The sequence below is a fragment of the Cephus cinctus genome, unplaced genomic scaffold, assembly GCF_000341935.2.
Source record: "Cephus cinctus unplaced genomic scaffold, Ccin1 Ccin1_scaffold0123, whole genome shotgun sequence".
Taxonomy (NCBI): domain Eukaryota; kingdom Metazoa; phylum Arthropoda; class Insecta; order Hymenoptera; family Cephidae; genus Cephus; species Cephus cinctus.
This window is the reverse complement of record NW_014332857.1, coordinates 463,067-483,230: the sequence shown is the minus strand read 5'-3', so window position 1 is coordinate 483,230 and position 20,164 is coordinate 463,067. Positions and strand designations below refer to the sequence as shown.

Genomic DNA, 20,164 nt, shown 5'->3' with positions numbered 1-20,164 from the left:
GGTGGGAGTATAGGTCGTTTCATCCAGTATATACCCCCACTAGACACTTTACCGGGCCTAATACAGTCACGATTTCTAGTAGGGATGCTGAAGATCTTTCCTCGCGGTTAAAATCTTCTCCGCTCCATGGGTACCCAACTTCGTGACTCCTAGCATCGGACCGGGATCCCCCTTGTTGCTCCTGCTGGCTGTCAGCGAGCCTTTGAAATATCGTCCTGCCCAACTAGCATCCAATAATTAGTTTACTCCTCATTACGGTTGGCCCGCGTTATTAGGTGGCTCAGGTACCTCAACGTCTCGTGCCTCCATCTTCCTGACTGCTTGAGACTGCCTACCTGTACGTGTCTCTTCTCTCTCTCTCTCTGCATAAGAAAGAGAGAAAAAGAGAGTGAGCTTTGAGAAAGAGTGAAAAAGTGGAAAAATAAAACACTAATTAACTGGACGTTTAGGGGTTAGTCGACCAGTCAAGCCTGGACCACGCCCGGCGGCCAAGAAGGGGCTGCCTCGTATATATGAATATACATACATGCGTTCCACATGCTGTCTTCCATCCCTATATAGCGTATGTGCAAGCTCCATTGGTTTTCCAAGTTTTTCATAGATCTGTCAAGTCTGAAGTATCTGAAAAATATAAAATACCTGATTAAACTTTTTTCCCAAGTGAAAATATGACATTCCTATCTGGTATTATACGTACAGACATGCGAGTTTCCCTTTTGTAACCGATTGAAATTCAAATGGGTTCTACCGGTCGTAATTGATAGAGAGTTAATTGCGAGATAGCAACCGATTTATGAGAGTTGGTATGACCGGCGTCGATCGGTCCGTTACTTCACTTACGTATACTTGCATTTACTTTACATTCACCTAACAAAACGGCTACAGGATTCATCACCCTCGGCCGTGTTTACATATGTTATCTGCATTGCTTTACAGTTACACCAATAACGACTTGTTCCTCAATCCTTAACAGGATACAGTGTCCTAGGTTGTCTTCGTGATAACTCAGAGCCTGTAAAGGAAAATTGAGAATTATTATCATGGGTATGTATCTACACGGTGCAATGTGATCTTGGATAATTACTTTGTAAGACACTGGCAATCATGGGTGAGAATGAATCAGTTGATGAATATAGTATAGTCTTGTTTATGTGATCTTTAAGAGAATGCGAAAAGGGCGTTTTCGTAACTATGGACGAGTATTGTATACATAGAGTGTATACAGGTATATATACCAGTGTACAAAGATAGTGTACATATCCTGAACATGGCTATCTAGGATCTTGGATCTCCCGTGGCAGAAGTAGATGGTAAAGGATCGTGGATCCAGAGCGGATCGAAGCCCGTAGGAGGCATGGTGCGCGGGAGCCATCTCTGTTAATCATCGCGTAATTACCACTCCAATTATCAGATACTGAGATACGAGCCCGCGAGCCAGCCGAGCCCGGGAATCTGTTAGCCGTCTTGCTGAAGGCCTAGTTACACGCTGGTAATCTTCGAGAAACCGACGGCCGACGTCGTTCCTGAAAGATTTGAATAAATTAGTGGTTGTAGGATTGATGATATTTTTCATGATATTCAAGCGTTTTCTAAGATTAAGTGAATTGATGATGATTTTAATATTAATAAAATTCAAGGTGATCGGTAATAACGATTGTTATTCGATCGATTTGTAGGATTGATCTTCGAATGATTTTTATCGTTTCTGTCTTGGCTATGGGATTTGTACTAGTATTTGGTGGCTGTTATGGGAGTCGCGTGTAAGGGGCCAATGTGGACAATACTTGTTCGGCATGGGGGTTGAACAGGGCGGTACCCAGCATTCCATGGTAAATTAACTTAGCGGGCGGGAGCCTGGCGGCCCAACGTCCCCGCCAAATATTCATTTAAAAAGGTAAATGCAATTTTGCCGTTTTACGTGATTGAGATAATGCCCTCCGATTAACGGCCCTATACCCAGCTTTACCTTTAAGGGAAGTGCATCCTTCGGTAGCCACTGCGTCATTATCGAAATTTAACCCCGTCCCATGAGACGGCTGTTAAATAAAGCCAATATGCCTCTACGTACACGTGGTAATTTGTAGAAAGTAACTCGTTCTAATTTCCAAATTTCGTTAACTTTTTATACAGAAATTATTCAGATTAATAATAGGCCAGATCAGTGATACTCATTCTAGTAACTTTTATAAGTATTCATTTTTTTTTTTATATTGATTTATAAGAACTTGCATGGAAGATTCGCAAGGAAACTTCGTTCGGCCGTAGCTAGTGCCTTCTATGTGTCCAGGACTAAACATTTAATACTGTCTGGTGGCCGTACATCATGCCGATCTGGTATACGCCTATTGTGCGGCTTCATTTACGCCTAAATCAAATTTACTAATTAACACCATTTACCGGTACCCGCTGAGCCACCGATGCGCTGTCCACCCGATGCTTCGTAAATTTCGTTTTCTCCTTGTAACATCCGTTTGCATTATTGATGATCCTCATTAGAGATCCAAGCATGGAGATACGCCTTAAGACAGAGAGAGAGAGAGAGAGAGAGAGAGAGAGAGAGAGAGAGAGGGAGAGAAAGAGTGTATAGGGTATGACAAAGAAAAAAAGTATATTACCATCTCATTCTATATAGTATGTATTCATCTCCGTCAACTTGCTTCTTCCGTCCTCTTGATCATCCACAGTTAATATCCAACCCCCACAGCCACCCTGACGAACCCTTAATTCATCTTGTTCCTCATATCGCCGACGTATACTGAAGATATCTGGAAGGTACGCCATTGCACATTACCACATTACTCATCGACAATCAGGATGGATTCTCTTTTAAACAATGACGCTTAATTTCAAGAAGCCGCAGCCAGACAATGCACGAATTAGCTGTGCTTCCTGATCCGAGCTCCATTGTACGAATGGTTTCTGATTAATGGGCCAGAGATAAGGCCCGAATTATCATCGCGCAAGATCCATTAATTTTGAACCTTCAGAAAGAAAGCAGCATAAATACCTTATGATTGAACGTAATTTTATGTCCTAACCTAAAATTTGAATTTTCTTCTCACAGTAGTTGACAGCTGCCGGAATGGGTTGTTTGCAAATGACGCATGGTCTTGTGTAATAGCTGATAGTTCACACCTGGTTTCTCATCTAGCGAATCCATTATTTTTGACCTCTGCGTGTTGCGGCAAGACGTGAAAGATGCTCTGTCGGCGTCGGCGTCGCCATTGAGTCACGTTATCACGTAACGTAACGCGAGGCCGCAACGCCACTCGGCGGCGGCTTCGTGAACCAAGCGCAAATTACCGAAGCAGTTGCAGCCGACTTCGGAGTCTTACTAATGACAGTAACACTCGCGGTGGATCGTAAACAAGTTCGTGGGTGGTGGTGAGAGATGTGTACGGGGCTTAATGTTTTTCTCACAAGGGGCGTAAACCACAGGCCAAGTAATACCCTAAGCTTACGTACCATAATCTACCTTACCCTCTCTCACCCCTGGTCAGCAGCGGACGTCGAACAAAGGACCCGATGGTTCATTTATAACGAAGCTCTATATACAAGATGGATACGGGATCTTCTAATCTGCATGACCTTTCAACTAGGTCTATAGTGTTTTTTGTAAGACATTTTTTTTCTACTATTCCAATCGCTACGGAGCCAAGATTTTAATGGGAATCTGTGACTTTTGAACTTTTATGGGGATCATCATCAAATTTGAAATTAAATGACTGATTCTTTTTTTTTTTTCGTCTGAATCTTTTTCTTAATTATCTTGACTTTGATACGTCGGAATCTTTAACGTGCACTTACGGGGTTTCTTGGGATTTTCTCACAGAGGGTGCAAACCGCAGAGAATATTGCGACCACATCACAGCAATGCGTCGGCATGTCTTCAAAACACGTTGGTTTTACGATCGAGGGACCTGAGTCCCATTCTTGGTATAAAATTAAAAGGAAATTCCTAGAGAAAAAAAAAAAATTTCTTCCAATTTCAAAAATCGTATAAGCGAGTTTTGTATGCAGATGCCTTTGGTTCTGATCCTGAACCACCCGGGACAGTTGGGCCCCAAGACGTAGTTGACTTGAAAGTGGAAAGAGGAGTCATTCCGGAATTTCTGAATATAGTAGTGGGCGTTCATTACATCTTCGAATAACAGGGCCCGAATGCAAATGGCCGCGACGCCTCGCAAAATTATATCATTACTTCCCAGTTCCCATAGCGAAGTCCATCCAACTTTTTAAATAAGGAAATAAATTAAGATATAATGATCATAATAAGGCCCAAAAGAGTTGGACCGCACCATCCAGTTCCAAGGGACTCAAACAATTCACAGGAAAAAAAAAAAGACCAATCAGACTTTTCACACTGTTTATCTCTCCTATCCCCATACCACATTTACCCCATAAATAATCCCTGTCAAAATCTCCCAAAAAATATCCAACGTACTACCCCAATAGAGAAAATTGGCCGTTGGTCTTAAAAAAAATTAAACAAATTGATCTGTACCAAGATCTCTCGCAGCATCCTCTTATAAACCACGAGCTAATGGAAATCGCTTTGGTTCCAGGTTGGGCAGCGGAGAGGCCATTTTTCAAGTTGGTCCTTAATGCGAAGGTGTCCCGAAGAAGGAAGCTCGTTTAGCAAGTGATTAATACAATTTCTTATCAGACATCTTGTCATCGCAGTGAGCGCCTCATGGAGAACACGTGTGGTTACACATGTGATATACGTATACACAGACCACTAAGGCCTACCAATATGAGAGGAGCAAGTGAAAACAAAAAATACCGAGAGAGAGTGAGAGAGAAGCATATAGAAAAAAAAGGCGAACAACGAAAAAGGGAAAGATCCAGAGATAGTCAGACTCGCATCAAGGATCAAGGACGAGATTATGTGTTGCACATCCGAGGACGAAGCAGGTGGACAAATTATCCTTAGTAATTCCAAGGTCTTACCAGACGACTGTATGAACGAGAAGAGCGCGTTTATATAATAGCGAGCAAACTTGCCTCTTGAAGATCCTTATAGCTGTATAAGATAATACTGGACCAGTGTTGGATGCTGGGATACTCGTATACGGGAGGCCGTGTGCCTTGCCGGTGTAAATGCAATCAAGAAGGCCTCAATTAGACCGTCACGCTGTGCATCCCTCATCTCCTAGTGGCTCAGCCTCTTTTGGTACTGATTGTTTCATATTTTGTAGTCCCACCCAGAAACAGAATGCTACTAAGGATTTTGAATCTCAGGAGATGAAAAAATTTCGTTTTGCCAAAATCTTAGTAAATTAAGTAAAGATTATGATAAATTTTTATACATGTTTTATTTAGCGCGGTTTATTATTATTATTGTCGTCCGGATGCTGTATGGATTTGTAATCCGTGTAATCGATCTCATTAGGATCGATTAGTCGAATAATTGCCGCGCCACGAGGAGCTGAGGTATTTAGAGCGAAGACGATTTTAAATCTTCGAGAACGAAGGAAGATCAAAGTCTAGAGATGATTTCGCTATCCCAGGGATGCTGCAGTAATCTGCATCCACCTTGACGATGATAGGCATAAGACACGGTACCGGGACTTAGGGATCACGTTAACCGAGTTATAGTTACACGGGCAAGCCCGCAATTATGGATTGTTAAGAGGATAAATCTCACGCGTGCTCATACGCGAGATAAGACGATAGCTACCGTAGATAAGATGTTCAGGATATAGTAGCGATATACATAATTTCGGAGGACAATTAGAAACTGATGCTGCGACATGTACCCATACAGTATCTATTAATATACGTGTTGTATAAATTTTAAATATCTAATCCGCATTTTATTTCCATGCATGGACCATTTTTTTAACATTGAATCCAAATTCATCTTAAAAGGTGGTAAAGATCCACGAAGAGTATTGTTGATCAGGACCTCAGAATCCAACCGAGAACCGATCGCTAAATTCATTTTGATGTAGACAGTTATTAGGTGGCTAGAACCGGTGTAAAACGTCACGGTAATCACTGGTTACTAACTGACTGGCGCGCGAGAGGGATGCTGAGAGTGGCTGAGAGATCGGGTCGATTTGTTTACACCGTAGTAATTTGCTAATGGTGGTCCAGCGCGATGAATTTTGGATCGAGTAACCGTGCGTGGTCTGCATATCGATCGTTTCAACTGCTGCTATCATTTTTAGATGGACCAACAGGGGAAGAAGAAGAATATGAGTTTTTTCTACCATATAGGTGGATACAGTATACCCTTTGAATTAAGTAAGAGTGTCCAAGGGTATCCTTCATCTTAAAAGCTTCGTACCTATAGTACCTACCACCTTGGGATCTTCTTCGGACTTTCAACGCCGGGATGCTGTGCGCGCCATTGGAAATTCGCACGGCCCCCTTTTCTGATTTATCGATCCTTGATACGCCGTCGATTAACACTCGGAGCGTGTCCGTAGCAGCGGAGCTAATTAGCTTTACGGGCATTAATAGCCAAGGCCTATTAAACTATAAAATATTTAAATAGCCCGCCATTTTACCCTGGGGCTTTTATACCATGTCTGGTATTACTGCGGTGTATATATGTATATATATGAGGCTTGGACGTAGCGATACGCCGATGGTGCCTTGTTTGGAAATTTTATTAAAAAATTTTACTATCTTTTTTATCTGGATATATTAAGCCAGGGACGACGATTATGGAATGTAGAAATAATTATATTATCGTATGGGGATCTTGTATATTTATTTATTGGCAATAGGCTTTACTCATCACAAAATGGATAAAGGTTAATAATAATAAGTACAATGCACGCTGATACTGCGAATTTCTTAAATTTTTAGCAACCACGGTGCCGTCTGATGTACTATCGAATTTTCGAATTTTTTTATTTCGCGGTCGGTAAGGTAGGACTTTGATTCTTAAAGTACTATTGGTTCGAGTCTGATGGAAGATGGAGGTATAGGATGTTATCACTTCCGGTTATCATAGCTATGATGACGTTTAAGGAACATCCGTTATATTATTGAAGTGAATTGGTGAGAATCATTTTTTCTTTTCAATTATCCAAAATATTCCATGTATCTTATCGATATGTTTTTAAATTGAATTTGTTATAGAGGATGGCAAATTTTTTTTATAGTTACCTCCAGGACATTTTTTAGGGATTTTTTATTAATTGACCGGAAGTGTCATCATCATAGGGACGGCAAAAATATTTGTTTCTCGCAAACCGCATAGTTTTATCATCCGCAATAATTAACATGGTGATTGATCGGTAATCGTTAAATTTCAAATACACTCATCCGCATTGACGTAATACTATATATACAGCTTATGAGTATGCAGCTGAAAACCTTTTCGAAAATAATATTATTAATAATATCATTATAGGGCGTATAAATAGTTATCTAACCTCAAAATATGAATCGTAAGTAAATAGTCATTAGCGCACATATCGAGTCGGCGTTTTTAAAAAAAAAAAAAAAAATTACAAAATGAGATACTTTACATATTTTTAAAAATTATTAAAAATTTTTATATACCATTTTTGTATGTCGATCGAGACGCCGTCCGACTCGATTTATTGCGACTTATCGATTTTGGACATTTTTTCGATGATTTTCTATGGACGGACAGCCTGTTTGTATTTACTCTTTTTCCTTTTTCTTTCTTTTGTTATAAAGGATGTAAAGTAAGGCCCCTAATGAAACGTCCTGTAGCGCGGTATGCTACTGGACTGTATATATATTTATATATATGTGTGTGTATATATTCTAAGGCACACGACTCATATAATATCAATAAAAAGACTTCTCTATAGATATCATCCGCGATATCTAAAATTATTTGAATAATTAGCAATTACGTATTTGGTCGCGCTACTTACCACGCGTACATTGTCGCGATTATTGCACGATTTTGCATTAGGAAAAATTTTTTCGTTCCCCCCCAGTAAAACGGAATAAAAAAAGATATAAACAAACGGAATATCGCTCCTGCACAAGATAAAACAATTCTACGTCCTGAATACGCTGTGAGTTATTCAGGATGCAGAGTCTGACAAGAATTTGCCTTCATTAGGTTTCATTTAACAAATTTTTGTCAAATGATAATTTCGAATTTTTACATAAAACTGTATGCGTGAATTTACTTTTTTTTTTTAATTTTTTTCACAGACAGATAATCCTGATCCTCGCTAAAAAGCGACGACCACTCGGAGAACCAATATGGAAACGATCGAATTTTCTCCTCTCAAAAAAAAACAAATCAATCCTTTCCCAAATGGTCCTTCAAGTCGTCAGCGTTGATCGATCACTCTGTCCGACGAGTGGTCGAGCGTAGCTCGAAATTCTGTCAATTGGCAGGATACAATATTTGGCTCCAGACGGTCAAATAGGAATCCGAGGATAAACACTGCTCAATCATAATGATCAGACGCCGTGAGAAAGTTACGTTACGCTTGAAGTTAGCCTTATTTCATTTTTGAGTAAATATCAAAAATTCCGATTATCGAACAAGATACGAATTCCATTTCAGTAAAAATGAAACGAAGATATAAAGTCTGCAATAACGTTTGATCGATACGTATTGAACAGTCAAGTAAATTCGATCGTGTGCGATAAATCGAAAAACAAAAAAAAAAAAAGAAATTAACCCCAACGTCAGAAACAACGCTTTATCATAATTGTTTTTCTTCAAATAAATCCTAAAGATCAACCGACCCGGCGCATTCAAAATTAAAAGAAAAAGAAAATCAATAACAACATAGTAGATCAATCCAAAGAAGGACCAAAGAGCAGAAGAAAGAGTACGTGATAAAGGGAGTGTCGAGCTTATGTTATAAAAATTTCGCAAATTCCATTCAGCTGATAAGGTCCCCATTCTTGCGTAACATTTCCAAATGCAGCTCGTATTCCCTAGCCTTGAGCCGTAGCGAAGCGATGCTATTGGTCCTCCTGTCGATGTCAGGAAGAGCAGTGGGATTTCCGGTAGGCGATCCCTGGGGTGAACTGGCCGTAGGGGGTGCAGGTGGCTGTGGCGGCGGCAGCCCAATGGCGGGTGCAGGTGGCGGCGGCGAATTGCGAACGAGCTTAGGTCTCTGAGATGCTGATATATTAGCCAGGAGACTCTGGAAGGACGCGGCTGATGTGTAAGGCAGCGGCATCCCGGGCGGGAGTAACGGCGGCGGAGCTCTGTGATAAGGATGCGTCGGATAACCTCCAGGCAAGACCGGTCCATGTGCCAGGGGTGGAAATCGAAAGGCGTCGAAAGGTTTTCTCAGTGCGAACGAGCCCAGATGCGCAAACGGATTTGGTAAGGTCGGAGCGACGACGGCAGATGGCGGTGCTGCTCCCGCACCCAGATAAGGATTGTACGGATGAGCTTGCGGACCGACCTTTTCCTGCTTGCGCCACTTTGCCCGTCTGTTCTGAAACCAGACCTGCGAAAGAGAAAAAAAAAGAAAATTTGACACAGAGACCAGCAAGGATTTTCATTAAACTGACTTTTCATCCACGGAAGTCGATACTTGCTGTATAGATATACAAACTTTAATAACGATAAAACCTAAAGCATAACAACGCATAGCAGAAAGAGACTTTAATGGTTTCCAATGAATTCCGGGATCCGCTTCGTTGGGTTATGATCCTTGGAAACTGTTTCTGACCTACGGGAGTTTGAATTCCGGCTAAGTGACGCATAGTGAATCGACTCTGTTGCACGGTGTATCATTATAGCGATGGGTGAGCGTAAGAAAGACAGAGACAGAGATAGATAGATCAAGAGCGAGAGGGAGAGAGAGAAAGAAAAAGACGCTCAAGGCAAAGCCGGTGTTTTACCAAATAACAGAATATTCGCGGGTCCTCGTAAGCCGTTAGTCTTGGACCGAGGCCGTTTCGAATGGCAGCAAGAGTTCAGAGCTTGAGGCTGTTCACTTTCTCAAGAGGAAATAAGCGGCTAATTGATACGACTTTTCGGAAGGCTGATGCTGACGCAAGGAACCCTCGCTTCACCGACGCGTACACGCGGGCTTCGGTAAAGTTGGCAAAATTTTTCATTGTCGTTCCAAAGAAAATGAGGAAAAAAATGGTCAGTTATGAAAAGTATGAAAAAAAAAAAAAAAAAATATTTCTACACTCCCAACCCGTCGCTTCGCTCTTTCCATCCGGAAAGATATATAAGTGTATAAAAATAAGAAAATGACCGCCATAACTAAAGAGTTCGTGATGCGTCCACCATTCCAGCATTCCTTCGCGAAGATTCCTCGAAGAGACCCGAGCTCTAATCAGTTCAGCGGAAGTTCCTTCGGCCATCATGCCCCACTCTCGTCCCGCTCCCCGACCCCAGTCCGCCCTACCGTAGAAACAGCCGCTTCTGCCTCCACCTACAAGCAGGTCCAGCCCAGTTCGTCTATCGTGTCTCTCTGTGGCTTTTTAAAAGGCGAAAGAGACAAGAAGATTTAAGATAAAAGCTCACTCCGCCGACCGTAGACCAATTGTTGCCAAATAGAACGGAGACAACAGCGAAAGGTTTGTTGGGTCGATTGTGAATGCGGCTTGTTGAAAAATTCAAACGACACAGTCACGTGAACGGCTTCGTTTTTAATATTGAGAGACTTATAGAAACGATAGGTTGGGTTATTGCGTCACGTGGACGTATCAAAACATGGCCGACCTGTGATCTCGTGACGAGATGCAATGAGATTAAACAGGGTAACGTCAACAACAATTCAACTTATCCAATCGTGCTGGTAGACGTTATCTGAACATTTTAACGCGAGATACAGGCAATTTGGGGGGATTCAGGTAAAACTGTAATAGGGGAGAGATGCAATTTTTTTATTGTTCATGTTCCACGGGGATTTTGACAGAGATGAAAAAACTGGTCATAGCCGTAGCCTTCGGCCTTGTTCGAATTTACAAGTCAAAAGAGCCGATCTAAGATGTGGAGCGTCTGAACATGCTGGCTTGTGCATGGAGAGCCAGCAGCTTCGTCATGGGGAAAACGGTCCATGGTGTCTGACGGGATCGGTGGAGTCGATGACTTTGCAGTATCTTCTTCTGGACCGATCCATAGAACCTGGCTGGGACTACCACACCGGGACCCTCTCGAGATCGCCAATGGCTTCCCGTCTGGTAGCTCCACTGTGTTTGGCTTATAATTCTTCGGCACTCCTTTGCTACGGGGATCTTGATCGACTCTGGGCTTCGGGAGCGTGCTGTCGTTTACGGCTAGATTCATCTCCTGTACTCTTGCCCAGCATCCGTTAGATTTACGAGACGTCGCCTTCTAACCCCATCCTGCCATGGGACGTTATAGAGAACTTTAGGGTTTTCTTTTTTAAATTACCACGCAAGACTGGTAACACTGTAAAGGTTTATTTACGTGCTTTCTTGTTTCTCGAGTTTCTATTGGTAACGGCTGTAAATTAATTTGACATCTCAAACCGGACCCGTAACCCACGTGGTTATATACGATTGAGGTTATGTCGAACTGTCCCAGAATTTCTATGGGAAATAGTATCGTATAAATTCTGAGGGTTAATAGGGTGGATAGTAGGATAGACGATGGACTGCTTTTTCGTTTGGTCTACCCTTTTATTTTTTTTTTTTCATTCTGTATATACAGTGATGATTTGGAGTCGGTTTCACTTCCACGGTTCCTCGTAAAAATTCTCCCTTATGGGTTTTTATTATAATTTTCTCCCTCCAATTCCACCAGGCAGATCATAAAGCTGCGCCGCGTTTTTCCCCGCGTGGGCGAGAAGGGCAGGGGGTTGCGGCCGGTTTTCGATAGCCGGTACCCCCAGTGTGTCTTATGCGCGACGCCGCGCTCTTTTTCTTGAGGTCGGGAACTGGTTCTTCTTTTTTTTTCCGTAAAGTCCTGGAAGGGGTCCTGCCCCATGACCCCCCATCGAGAACAGGATTGCCCCCAGCAGGGCGCTAAACATCGACGGTTTAAAACAAAACGTACCGACGCCGCGGAAACCTCGTCATCCTCGGCTTAATTGCGGCACATTAATTACGTCATGAGAATCGAACGAGATCTTTCTAAAGTGACGAAAGTTGTTCGAAAAAAAAAAAAAAACAATTTCCGAGCGACCGGCACGAAAAGCGGGTTCAGACATTTTTTTCAACCAAATCTCAAAGAATGTGGGAAAATTTTTTTTTATCCGTTCAAAATTTCTTCGACGTTCCTGAATTCAATGTATGTCTTCGTTCCCCCATAAAAACCATAGATTCACGGTGGTCTAAATTCACGACGTTTGTCGGTCCTCGAAAATAGTTTCCGGCAATCTCGGCACCGACCGCGACAGTCCTCTATAGATTCCTGGACTCCGGGAAGCACGGCATATCGCGTGTACTTTTGCAGCCAATATACGGTACGGTGGCACAAGCTATATACGTCATTTATATTCGTTCCGATTGAAATGAGAGTGACTATAGGCGCGACTGTCTAGTTTCACTTTGATCCAATTTCGAAAGTAAGGTTATACCCGTCATAAACCTCCCTTAAAGATTTTACCAAAATAAAGTATTAAAAAAAAAAAAATAATACAGGAACTCCACTCGCATTAGAAATGAATTAGACACCGGGTGGGACAGCATTACGTAAAAGGAAGCACGAAGCGTGAATGTCCTTGCCGGCAGGTGGTTCATGCGTTCCGCGAGGGACAATCAGATGGAAAGATTTGATAAGGGCGCCAGAAGTTCCGTTCGGATTGATAAGATCGACGATGATAATTCCAACTGTTTTTTTTTTTTTTCAATCTCGAAGCCAATCAAACTCCGTCTAGTTGGTACTGCGTTACGTAATACATGCTATACCTATGGTTAATTACAGGTTGGGACCTACGGGTGATCTGAGTAATTTTTGGCCGGCATTTCCGTTTTTGTCCAACGAAAAGTTTTAGCAAGGATTGTACCCGTATACGTGGCATGCATTAAGTGCGAGATCTTGCCACAGCAATTCATCATTCATTCTGGGCCTTATCTCTACGGAAGACGGTACTTATTACGATCATCAGCATACCGATCCTCAGTGATAATCATTCGTAATGGACGAGTCATTTTACGTAGGTAAAGTCAGAGGCCCGTTAACGTATTTTCTACATTGTGGTGGTGGTCATAGTCCAGATGTACTGGTGTAATTTTATTATTATTTTTTAGAATTATTTTTGGGCACTGTGAGCCGAGCTTAATTGTTATTGCGTCGCGACGCCCAACGAGCGTGAAGAATCAACGGCGTCGTGCTCTCACGAGATTAACTGCCGATTAAGAAGAATGAAAAGGGGCCCGATGTATAGAGAGACATAGTATAGAGAGAGAGAAAGAGAGAGAGAGACTTTAATACCGTATTATTCTTTGGGCCTTAATCCTCTTCGTGGAACACGTCTCGAATTATATTGTATGATTTAAGGGGGATTATTAGTTTATCCATTTAAGGATCGTACAGGTTGGCTACCCTGTATAGTAAAGTGACTAACCTGTGCTGAGGTATCAAAGTGAACAAGAAGAAATAAATGATTCAAAGCGTAAGCAGGTAGTAACTATCGAGTAATGATTCCTAAGTAGGTACAAGGAGATGGGATACAGAGAAAGGGGCCTTATTGAGGTTTGGTGTGTATAGATGAGAATTAAAAATGGGCCTGACACGGAGATTCGATATATTTCTCTGAAGTAGCCTACAGCGAGAGGAGTCAATCGATCATTGAAATTGGCATAAGGTCAATTATTTGGGTCTTGCGCGATTTTGCGTAAAAATAAAAAAAAAAGTGAATTTAAAATTTTTTTTGAAAATTCAAAAAAATTTCAAAATTTTTTTTTTATATTCTTCTTCAAAGACTTAACCTTGGTCGAGGATCCGATCGATGATCGATCAATAATTTATCGGATCTTAATGATTCTATGAAATAATTAATTTTGCTTCGTCGTCCGTGACGTTACATCACCGTCTCGCTCGGTGGTATCAATTAATTTAATTATGTCGCCGCTAATTATAATTGATTAAGCATCGCGATTTATTAGTCATCTCTAAGAATTTTCTCACGGTTGGTAGTTGCCGTTTTTTATGTCGCGAGTGTCCCGCGGAATGACTTGCGTTTATATCTGTAACGCTTTTGCGGAAAAGATGGAAAATAAAAGGGGTTAAGATGTGAACGGGGTTATAGGGGTGGAAGAGCAAGGAAGCGTAAATACCAAGAATAAATTAAACTAATTGAGCAAATTAGCCAGCTGTTCACGCAACAAGCGCCTCGTGTGCTCCTGCGAGAGTCTTGCCGACACGCATGTGCCACATATGAGTTATATACGTGTGGATATATCCATATGTATAAATATATATATAGTGACTATGCATACACGACTGTATACATATAAAATATATCCTACGTCACGCGATCAATTTTCTTTGATCTAATATTAATTTTTTTAAATTAAATTTTGAAATTGACAATTGCGCTTTACAATGCTTTATGGACTCACTTGTATACGAGCTTCCGTTAAACCGATCTTCATAGCGAGTTCTTCCCTGAAACAAAAAAAAAATGTAATCATTAGACAAGAACGGATCTTTAAGGTCATGACGTTCAACTGGATCAATGGATTCGGATCTCTTTTTCTTTTTTCACGAAACAGTGTTAGGATGAAAAATAAAAACTTTGAGTACGAAAGGATCGTTTTAAAAAAATTAGTCTCTCGATCCTGGCTACAATTTTTTCTTTTGATTCAGGATTAAGGATCTTTGAGCACAGGAGTAAAGGAATTTACGTAATCCAGAGTGATTGCCCCGAGGCGTATCTGGATCGTTCATTTAAAAGTCAAATTGCCCCAGATGTTCCTCGAAATCGCCAAAGAAACCATCGTTGATTACCGTATACAGAAGCCAAAGCCGCGTTTAGAATCATTTGCGGTGCAATAGCGTAAGAAATGCAGCAGGCTACTAAATTACAGGTAAGAGAGTCAGGATCGATGGTTGATTGCGGATTTATTGCGGCACGATGCGAGATACCCTTGATCTCCACTCGTCCCTATCTCACTTCCAACAAAGTCGTGGTCAGTGAAATTAAAAAAAAAATCCTCCAAAAAATTTCACAAATAAAAGAAATCCAAATCACCCTAAAATCACCCCCTATAAATTACCCATAGTTACAACCCCCACTGTACCCTTGTAAAAATGAATAAAATCGCTGTATGTGAAAAAAAAAAATTTTACACCATACACCCCTTTTTTTTCCAAAATTTTGCCGTTTCACCCGCCAGACACGATTTCTGCATCTCATTCTCTGTCTCAAGTATATAGATATACAGCAAGCGGGGCACCGTGCATAAGGCAAAGACTCATGTAATTTCGTAACGCGGCAGGAATGGAAGCGACATCAAAGCCAGCCGCTAAGTGGATTAGAGAAGGTTTTGCTTCTGGGAAAGCAGCCACACAGGACTCGGACTAGACTCACTGACTCAACAGACTATTTGACTATAGTTTTACTACGCCTATGGCTACCTTCACAATCATTTATCGCCAGCACCTTCTAAGGTCTAACAATCCTTTTTTTTCACTACTTTTGCCTCTATAGGTTAGGTTAGGTTAGTCAGCCGTCTGGTTTCTAATCTGACTCTTACCACTTACATGGCGTGCACGTAGTGCGTTTTGACTTTCCAGATGCTTTATTCGACGCGCGGGTGAACGGGGTTAGTAATTCGTGTAATTACCGGACAATTACATTATCTCATTAACCTCGGAGGTCGGACAGAGCCAGTCTGCACAGGACACGATTTCTACTGCCGTCGCTCAACGGACCGCTGTGATTGTGCCTCGTGGCGCAAGTCTAATTATTATTGTTTAACGCAGCAGAGTGAACGTCATCATCAGAGTTGGCCTTCGTGGAAATTTCGTACGAGCCAAGGAAATGATTCGTCGGCAGTCAATTATCATGGTCATTAATATAACTAAGTTATTTCATAATTACAATTTTTTTTTCATATCGCACAAACACTTACGTCATTAAATCATATATAAATCGATCGGCCGAATTGATAAACAGCGATACCAATAATTAATAAATCGATGAAATTTTTTTTGGATATATCCATGATTTTTATCGATCTATACGACTGGATAGATCATTTGATGACTTTAAGAAAATTTATTTTTTTCCCTGACACACGTGGCCTAAAAGTATCAAGAATCCTGACGTCATGGCAAAAATTTTGGTTGGTCATGAAAAAGATAATAAAACTTATAGGACTCCCTCCTCTTCGAAATCAAATAAAATTTTTTTTCAAATTAACCATACAATACCGCATGTTGGTACAATATGAATTTTCAAGGCCCACGGGCGCCTCATTTACTACGGAGCGTGTAATGTTTGCGGAGGGACGGCAAGTTGAAAGAAAGTTCAGTAGCGTAGCGCGTAATGCGTGCTTAATGCGTGCGTAATGCGCGGATAATACGCGTACTGCGTGTCGAGCAAATTATTAATTCGCCACGGTATAGCGGCAATCGGTAGCGGGATGAATCTCGGCAAACAATTCAGGCAGTTCGCGTTGCTGTGATAGGCGATTGAATTGATACGTGAAATAAAAAAAAAAAGTTAGGTTAGTTTTTATCGATATAAATTTTAATCAAGGGTTATTTAGTGTATTTGCATATTTTTCACGATTTTACGTTAATCCTAAACATACGTACACCGAGTATAATATAGATGACTTGGTAGGACTGGACGTTGGCCAGTACCCTATAGTTCCTGGTAAATAATTCTCAGAGGATAGTTTTATATCTGACAGTGGATGGGGATGAGTTTAATAACGATGATTGTTTCCAGTGATCCAGGTACGGCTCTAGTTCTCGGGGTACCCTGGACTCCTGTCATTAACCCTAACCGACGCCGAGTCATTCCCTCGAGTTAACACGTTGGCTGATGTATATATAACGTTGGACTGGATTTCATTAGAATTGGATAGTGGCGCGAAAATTTGAATTTCAAAAAAAAAAAACGTTAGAAACTAGGTTAGGACGGAGAGTGTGCATTTGGAGTCGACTGAAGTTAGGCGTGAATCGTTCGTGAGGATTCGTAATCATTCGGGATGACTCGGGTCCGCGTATGCGGGAGCTACTAGAAACGACCATTATCGTTCGTGTCTAATCGGCGCCTCCTATATGGTCCTCGTTCAGGATGATGTTCCAGGAAGAGTCGACTCTTCGATGAAACGATAGAGTCTGAATAAAAGAGTAAAGATGCGCGGTGGTGGTGGCTGCTGCTGCTACTGAAAACCAATAGCGAGACAAATCGGGCGCCATGAGAGGACGTTAACTGAGATTGGTTTTCGGTAGCTCGATTTACTGGTTTTATCGAAATTAGATCTTAAGAGCCGGTGAAATACGGGGTTGGTATATGGCGTCAGATATTTTGCATATTGACTGCAGTGCATATGGCAAGTGCACAAGGACGAAAGACGGTATTGGATTGAAAGTAGGAAAAAACGTGTTGAAAAGGTCAATTGCGGGATTACGGGTAAACATTGTATAATCAAATAATATTATGATTAACGATTGAGAAAAACAATTTTTTTCCCCAATATTATCTCGTCGCGAAACAATGATTAATTAGAAATATTTAAATAGGATTAACGTGTGACCTTTCGATGTTTATCAAATAATTATTAATGATTAATGATAACCGGTGACTAAAAATAAATTTTTTTTTTCCAATTTCCTAAGAAATGCAACACCGACACGCTCGAGCACACGTGCCGTTCTCGCAACGACTAATGAATATGCATTGAACTGACCCATAGCCGAGAATCGAGCAGCCAATAATAAAGGCAAGCGAGCATAAAATCCAATTAGTGTAAAATTAATAATATTACACAGCTGGTTGCCCGCGAGATACGTCAGCTCGTATCTGGCAGTAAAAAAAAAAAGAGTCAGAAATCAAATTACACGTAAGACCTGAAAACAGCATCAAAAGTTCGAATAAACAGTAAATAAAAAAAAAAATGATCCGCAAATTTCAAGATAGGAAAAAAATCTTTTTCTTTGAAAATTTTTCAAAAATACCACTTATCCACACCCGAGACTTCCTGTTCCAACTCTCGTGCGTTAATGCCACCACTTTTCCTTCTTAATCGCGAGAACCCACACCGCGTTCGTATAGGACCAGAGCCATTACGCTCGATTACACCGCTATTAGTTACCTACCGGGTGTTCCAGGTAAAAAAATCCAGACAGATTGCACTACACCCCATTGGCGTGGAGTTACTATGTAATGCGGTAACCCGCACGTTCCTGACTCTACGCCATCTACGGGGAGAGTAGTCCTCGTGTACGATGAATTTGCATACCCACTCCGTAAGGCACTCCCATAGTCCCCGCGAAAAAGTAATGATCGATGCACGAGACTGTACCTTGGTCATGGAAACATCTCCGGGACGGGGGACCGACCCCATCGAACGTGGACGTCATTATCCTCGGAGGCTGAGCGACTAATTATTTAACGTGAAGAACGAAGAGTAAGAAATAGCAGAGTGCACTTTGTTCGTTGTCTCCTGTACCGGGTAACCGCGATAACTCCCGGCGATTGAGAATTATATAGCGGAATCGTTGCCGGTGTATAAATCCAATGTCACGATCATAGCCATTGCTGGGGTTCCTTTCTTTGTCGTCAAAGGATTATAACCAGACCTGGTTAGCTTAAGTGGCGAACATCAGTTTTGGGACTTGACGGGAATGCGGTGGGCCTTATCGGGAATTAGTGGATACCAAGGCAAACTAATAGGGCTGGTGTTGTACACCGTATCTCATAGTGCCGTTAGCTCCCTCTACCTTGGGTCCAGGACGCCTTCTGCTATCGTCTAGACCTCCAGGAGCCCTGAAATTGTGTATCCTATCGGGATGAAGAGGGATCTTCCAGAGATAGGGACCCTAAGTGAGACGGGAGTGAAGGCCACCGGTTGGTAACAGGTTGGGTTAGGTAATTCTGAAAAAGGACATATATCCATAATAAACCGTACGAATAGGCTCACCTGGTGAAGACATCGGGATAGTGGGTCCTGGAGAAGGCCTTCTCCAGTTCCTCCAATTGAAAGCTGGTGAACGTCGTTCTGTAACGACGCTGCTTCCTCTTGGGCGTGAAATCGTCGACCTCAGCTTCGCTCTCGGGACTCGTAGGCGCCGCTCTAGGATGAACACCTTCCTCGTCCGGTCTAACTTCCTCCGTCGTCGAGATACCCATCTGCACAGTCTGGGACACGGATGTCGGGGGCTGGTGAGCCTGGCTCACCTGGGTCACCTGGGTCACCTGGGTCAAGCTGGAGTTGCTCGAGCTACTTCCTGGACTCGTCTGCGAGACCGCCTCGCTGCTGCCACGGCCGGAATTCTCTGAAGACAAATAATTAACACTTACGTCAGTGTCAAGCTAAATTCGGATTTCATTAATACGAAATATGATTAATAAGTATGACAACCATAACCTATAAATAAGTATCGTGTAATCGACCAGTGAGGTCTGCTCGGATGTTTTTCTTTTAACCAAAAAGTCATCTCGAGCCACACTCAAGAACGTCCCTTCACGTATCACACTAGGAACCGAACTGAGGATTCAGCTGCCACAGTTAACCTTATGAAGATTTAGCCACTGGAAAATTATCATACTTAATTCCAAGAACCAGCAGCAAAACTTGCGGCCGAGTTTCCGCACTCAGCATCGCATATCCGATTCCTTTTCTATTCCTCCATTCGGCCTACGCAATTTCTTCATTCAGGGACTTTCCTCACCACACGCGATTCCTACTATTCGAAACGGTATCCAGCTACCGTAGTAATAATAACTTTAAATACGAACACGTTCTTATTCTTGATCCGCGTATGTATATTGGCTATTTGCTACACGCATCGCATACCTAAGCATGTAGTGCTGGGTACGTGTGCTCTATCAGCACCATCAAATGTAGCTGGACGCCGTTTTCCGGTAGACTTTTTCCTTCCGGGTATGTTTCAATGTATGCCTAAATAGGTGATAGGTACGTGTACATATAGCGAATATTCGGCTGTTAATATATTTTTTTTAAAATCTGTTACTTTTTAATTAAAAAAAAAAACGTATTCAGCGAGACGCTTTTAATTAGTCTTTAAAAAAATACCAAAAAATTGGTCAATTAGTTGGTAAGACCAATTGCCAGTTTATAC

The 20,164-nt window shown here is 41.7% G+C and overlaps 1 protein-coding gene and 1 long non-coding RNA gene across 6 annotated transcripts in view; both read right to left on the bottom strand.

The window, feature by feature from the left end:
- Nucleotides 1-288: 288 nt before the first annotated feature.
- Nucleotides 289-1,495, bottom strand: LOC112493649. Of its 3 annotated transcripts, none has more exons than XR_003058179.1 (5): nt 1,236-1,495; nt 1,085-1,156; nt 698-1,012; nt 527-621; nt 289-393 (listed from the first exon to the last, which is right to left on the bottom strand). It is a non-coding gene; the product is annotated as an uncharacterized LOC112493649 (long non-coding RNA). The 3 variants fall into 3 exon arrangements; XR_003058180.1 differs by having other exon boundaries at nt 289-362; XR_003058181.1 differs by lacking the exon at nt 1,085-1,156.
- Nucleotides 1,496-6,707: 5,212 nt separating this feature from the next.
- LOC107275055 (homeobox protein aristaless) overlaps nt 6,708-20,164 on the bottom strand; it is a 58,735-nt gene continuing 45,278 nt past the window's right edge. The window contains exons 1-4 of one of the 3 annotated variants that reach the window (XM_015754804.2): nt 19,450-19,766; nt 19,003-19,357; nt 14,464-14,509; nt 6,708-9,422 (exon numbers count right to left, since the gene is read on the bottom strand). In XM_015754804.2, coding sequence (XP_015610290.1) covers nt 8,844-9,422; nt 14,464-14,509; nt 19,003-19,357; nt 19,450-19,519 — 1,050 coding nt within the window. In that variant the 5' untranslated portion in view covers nt 19,520-19,766 and the 3' untranslated portion in view covers nt 6,708-8,843. Of the gene's footprint in view, nt 9,423-14,463; nt 14,510-19,002; nt 19,358-19,443; nt 19,767-20,164 lie in introns of those variants that run through there. The other 2 variants (XM_025080011.1, XM_015754802.2) reach the window with 2 other exon arrangements.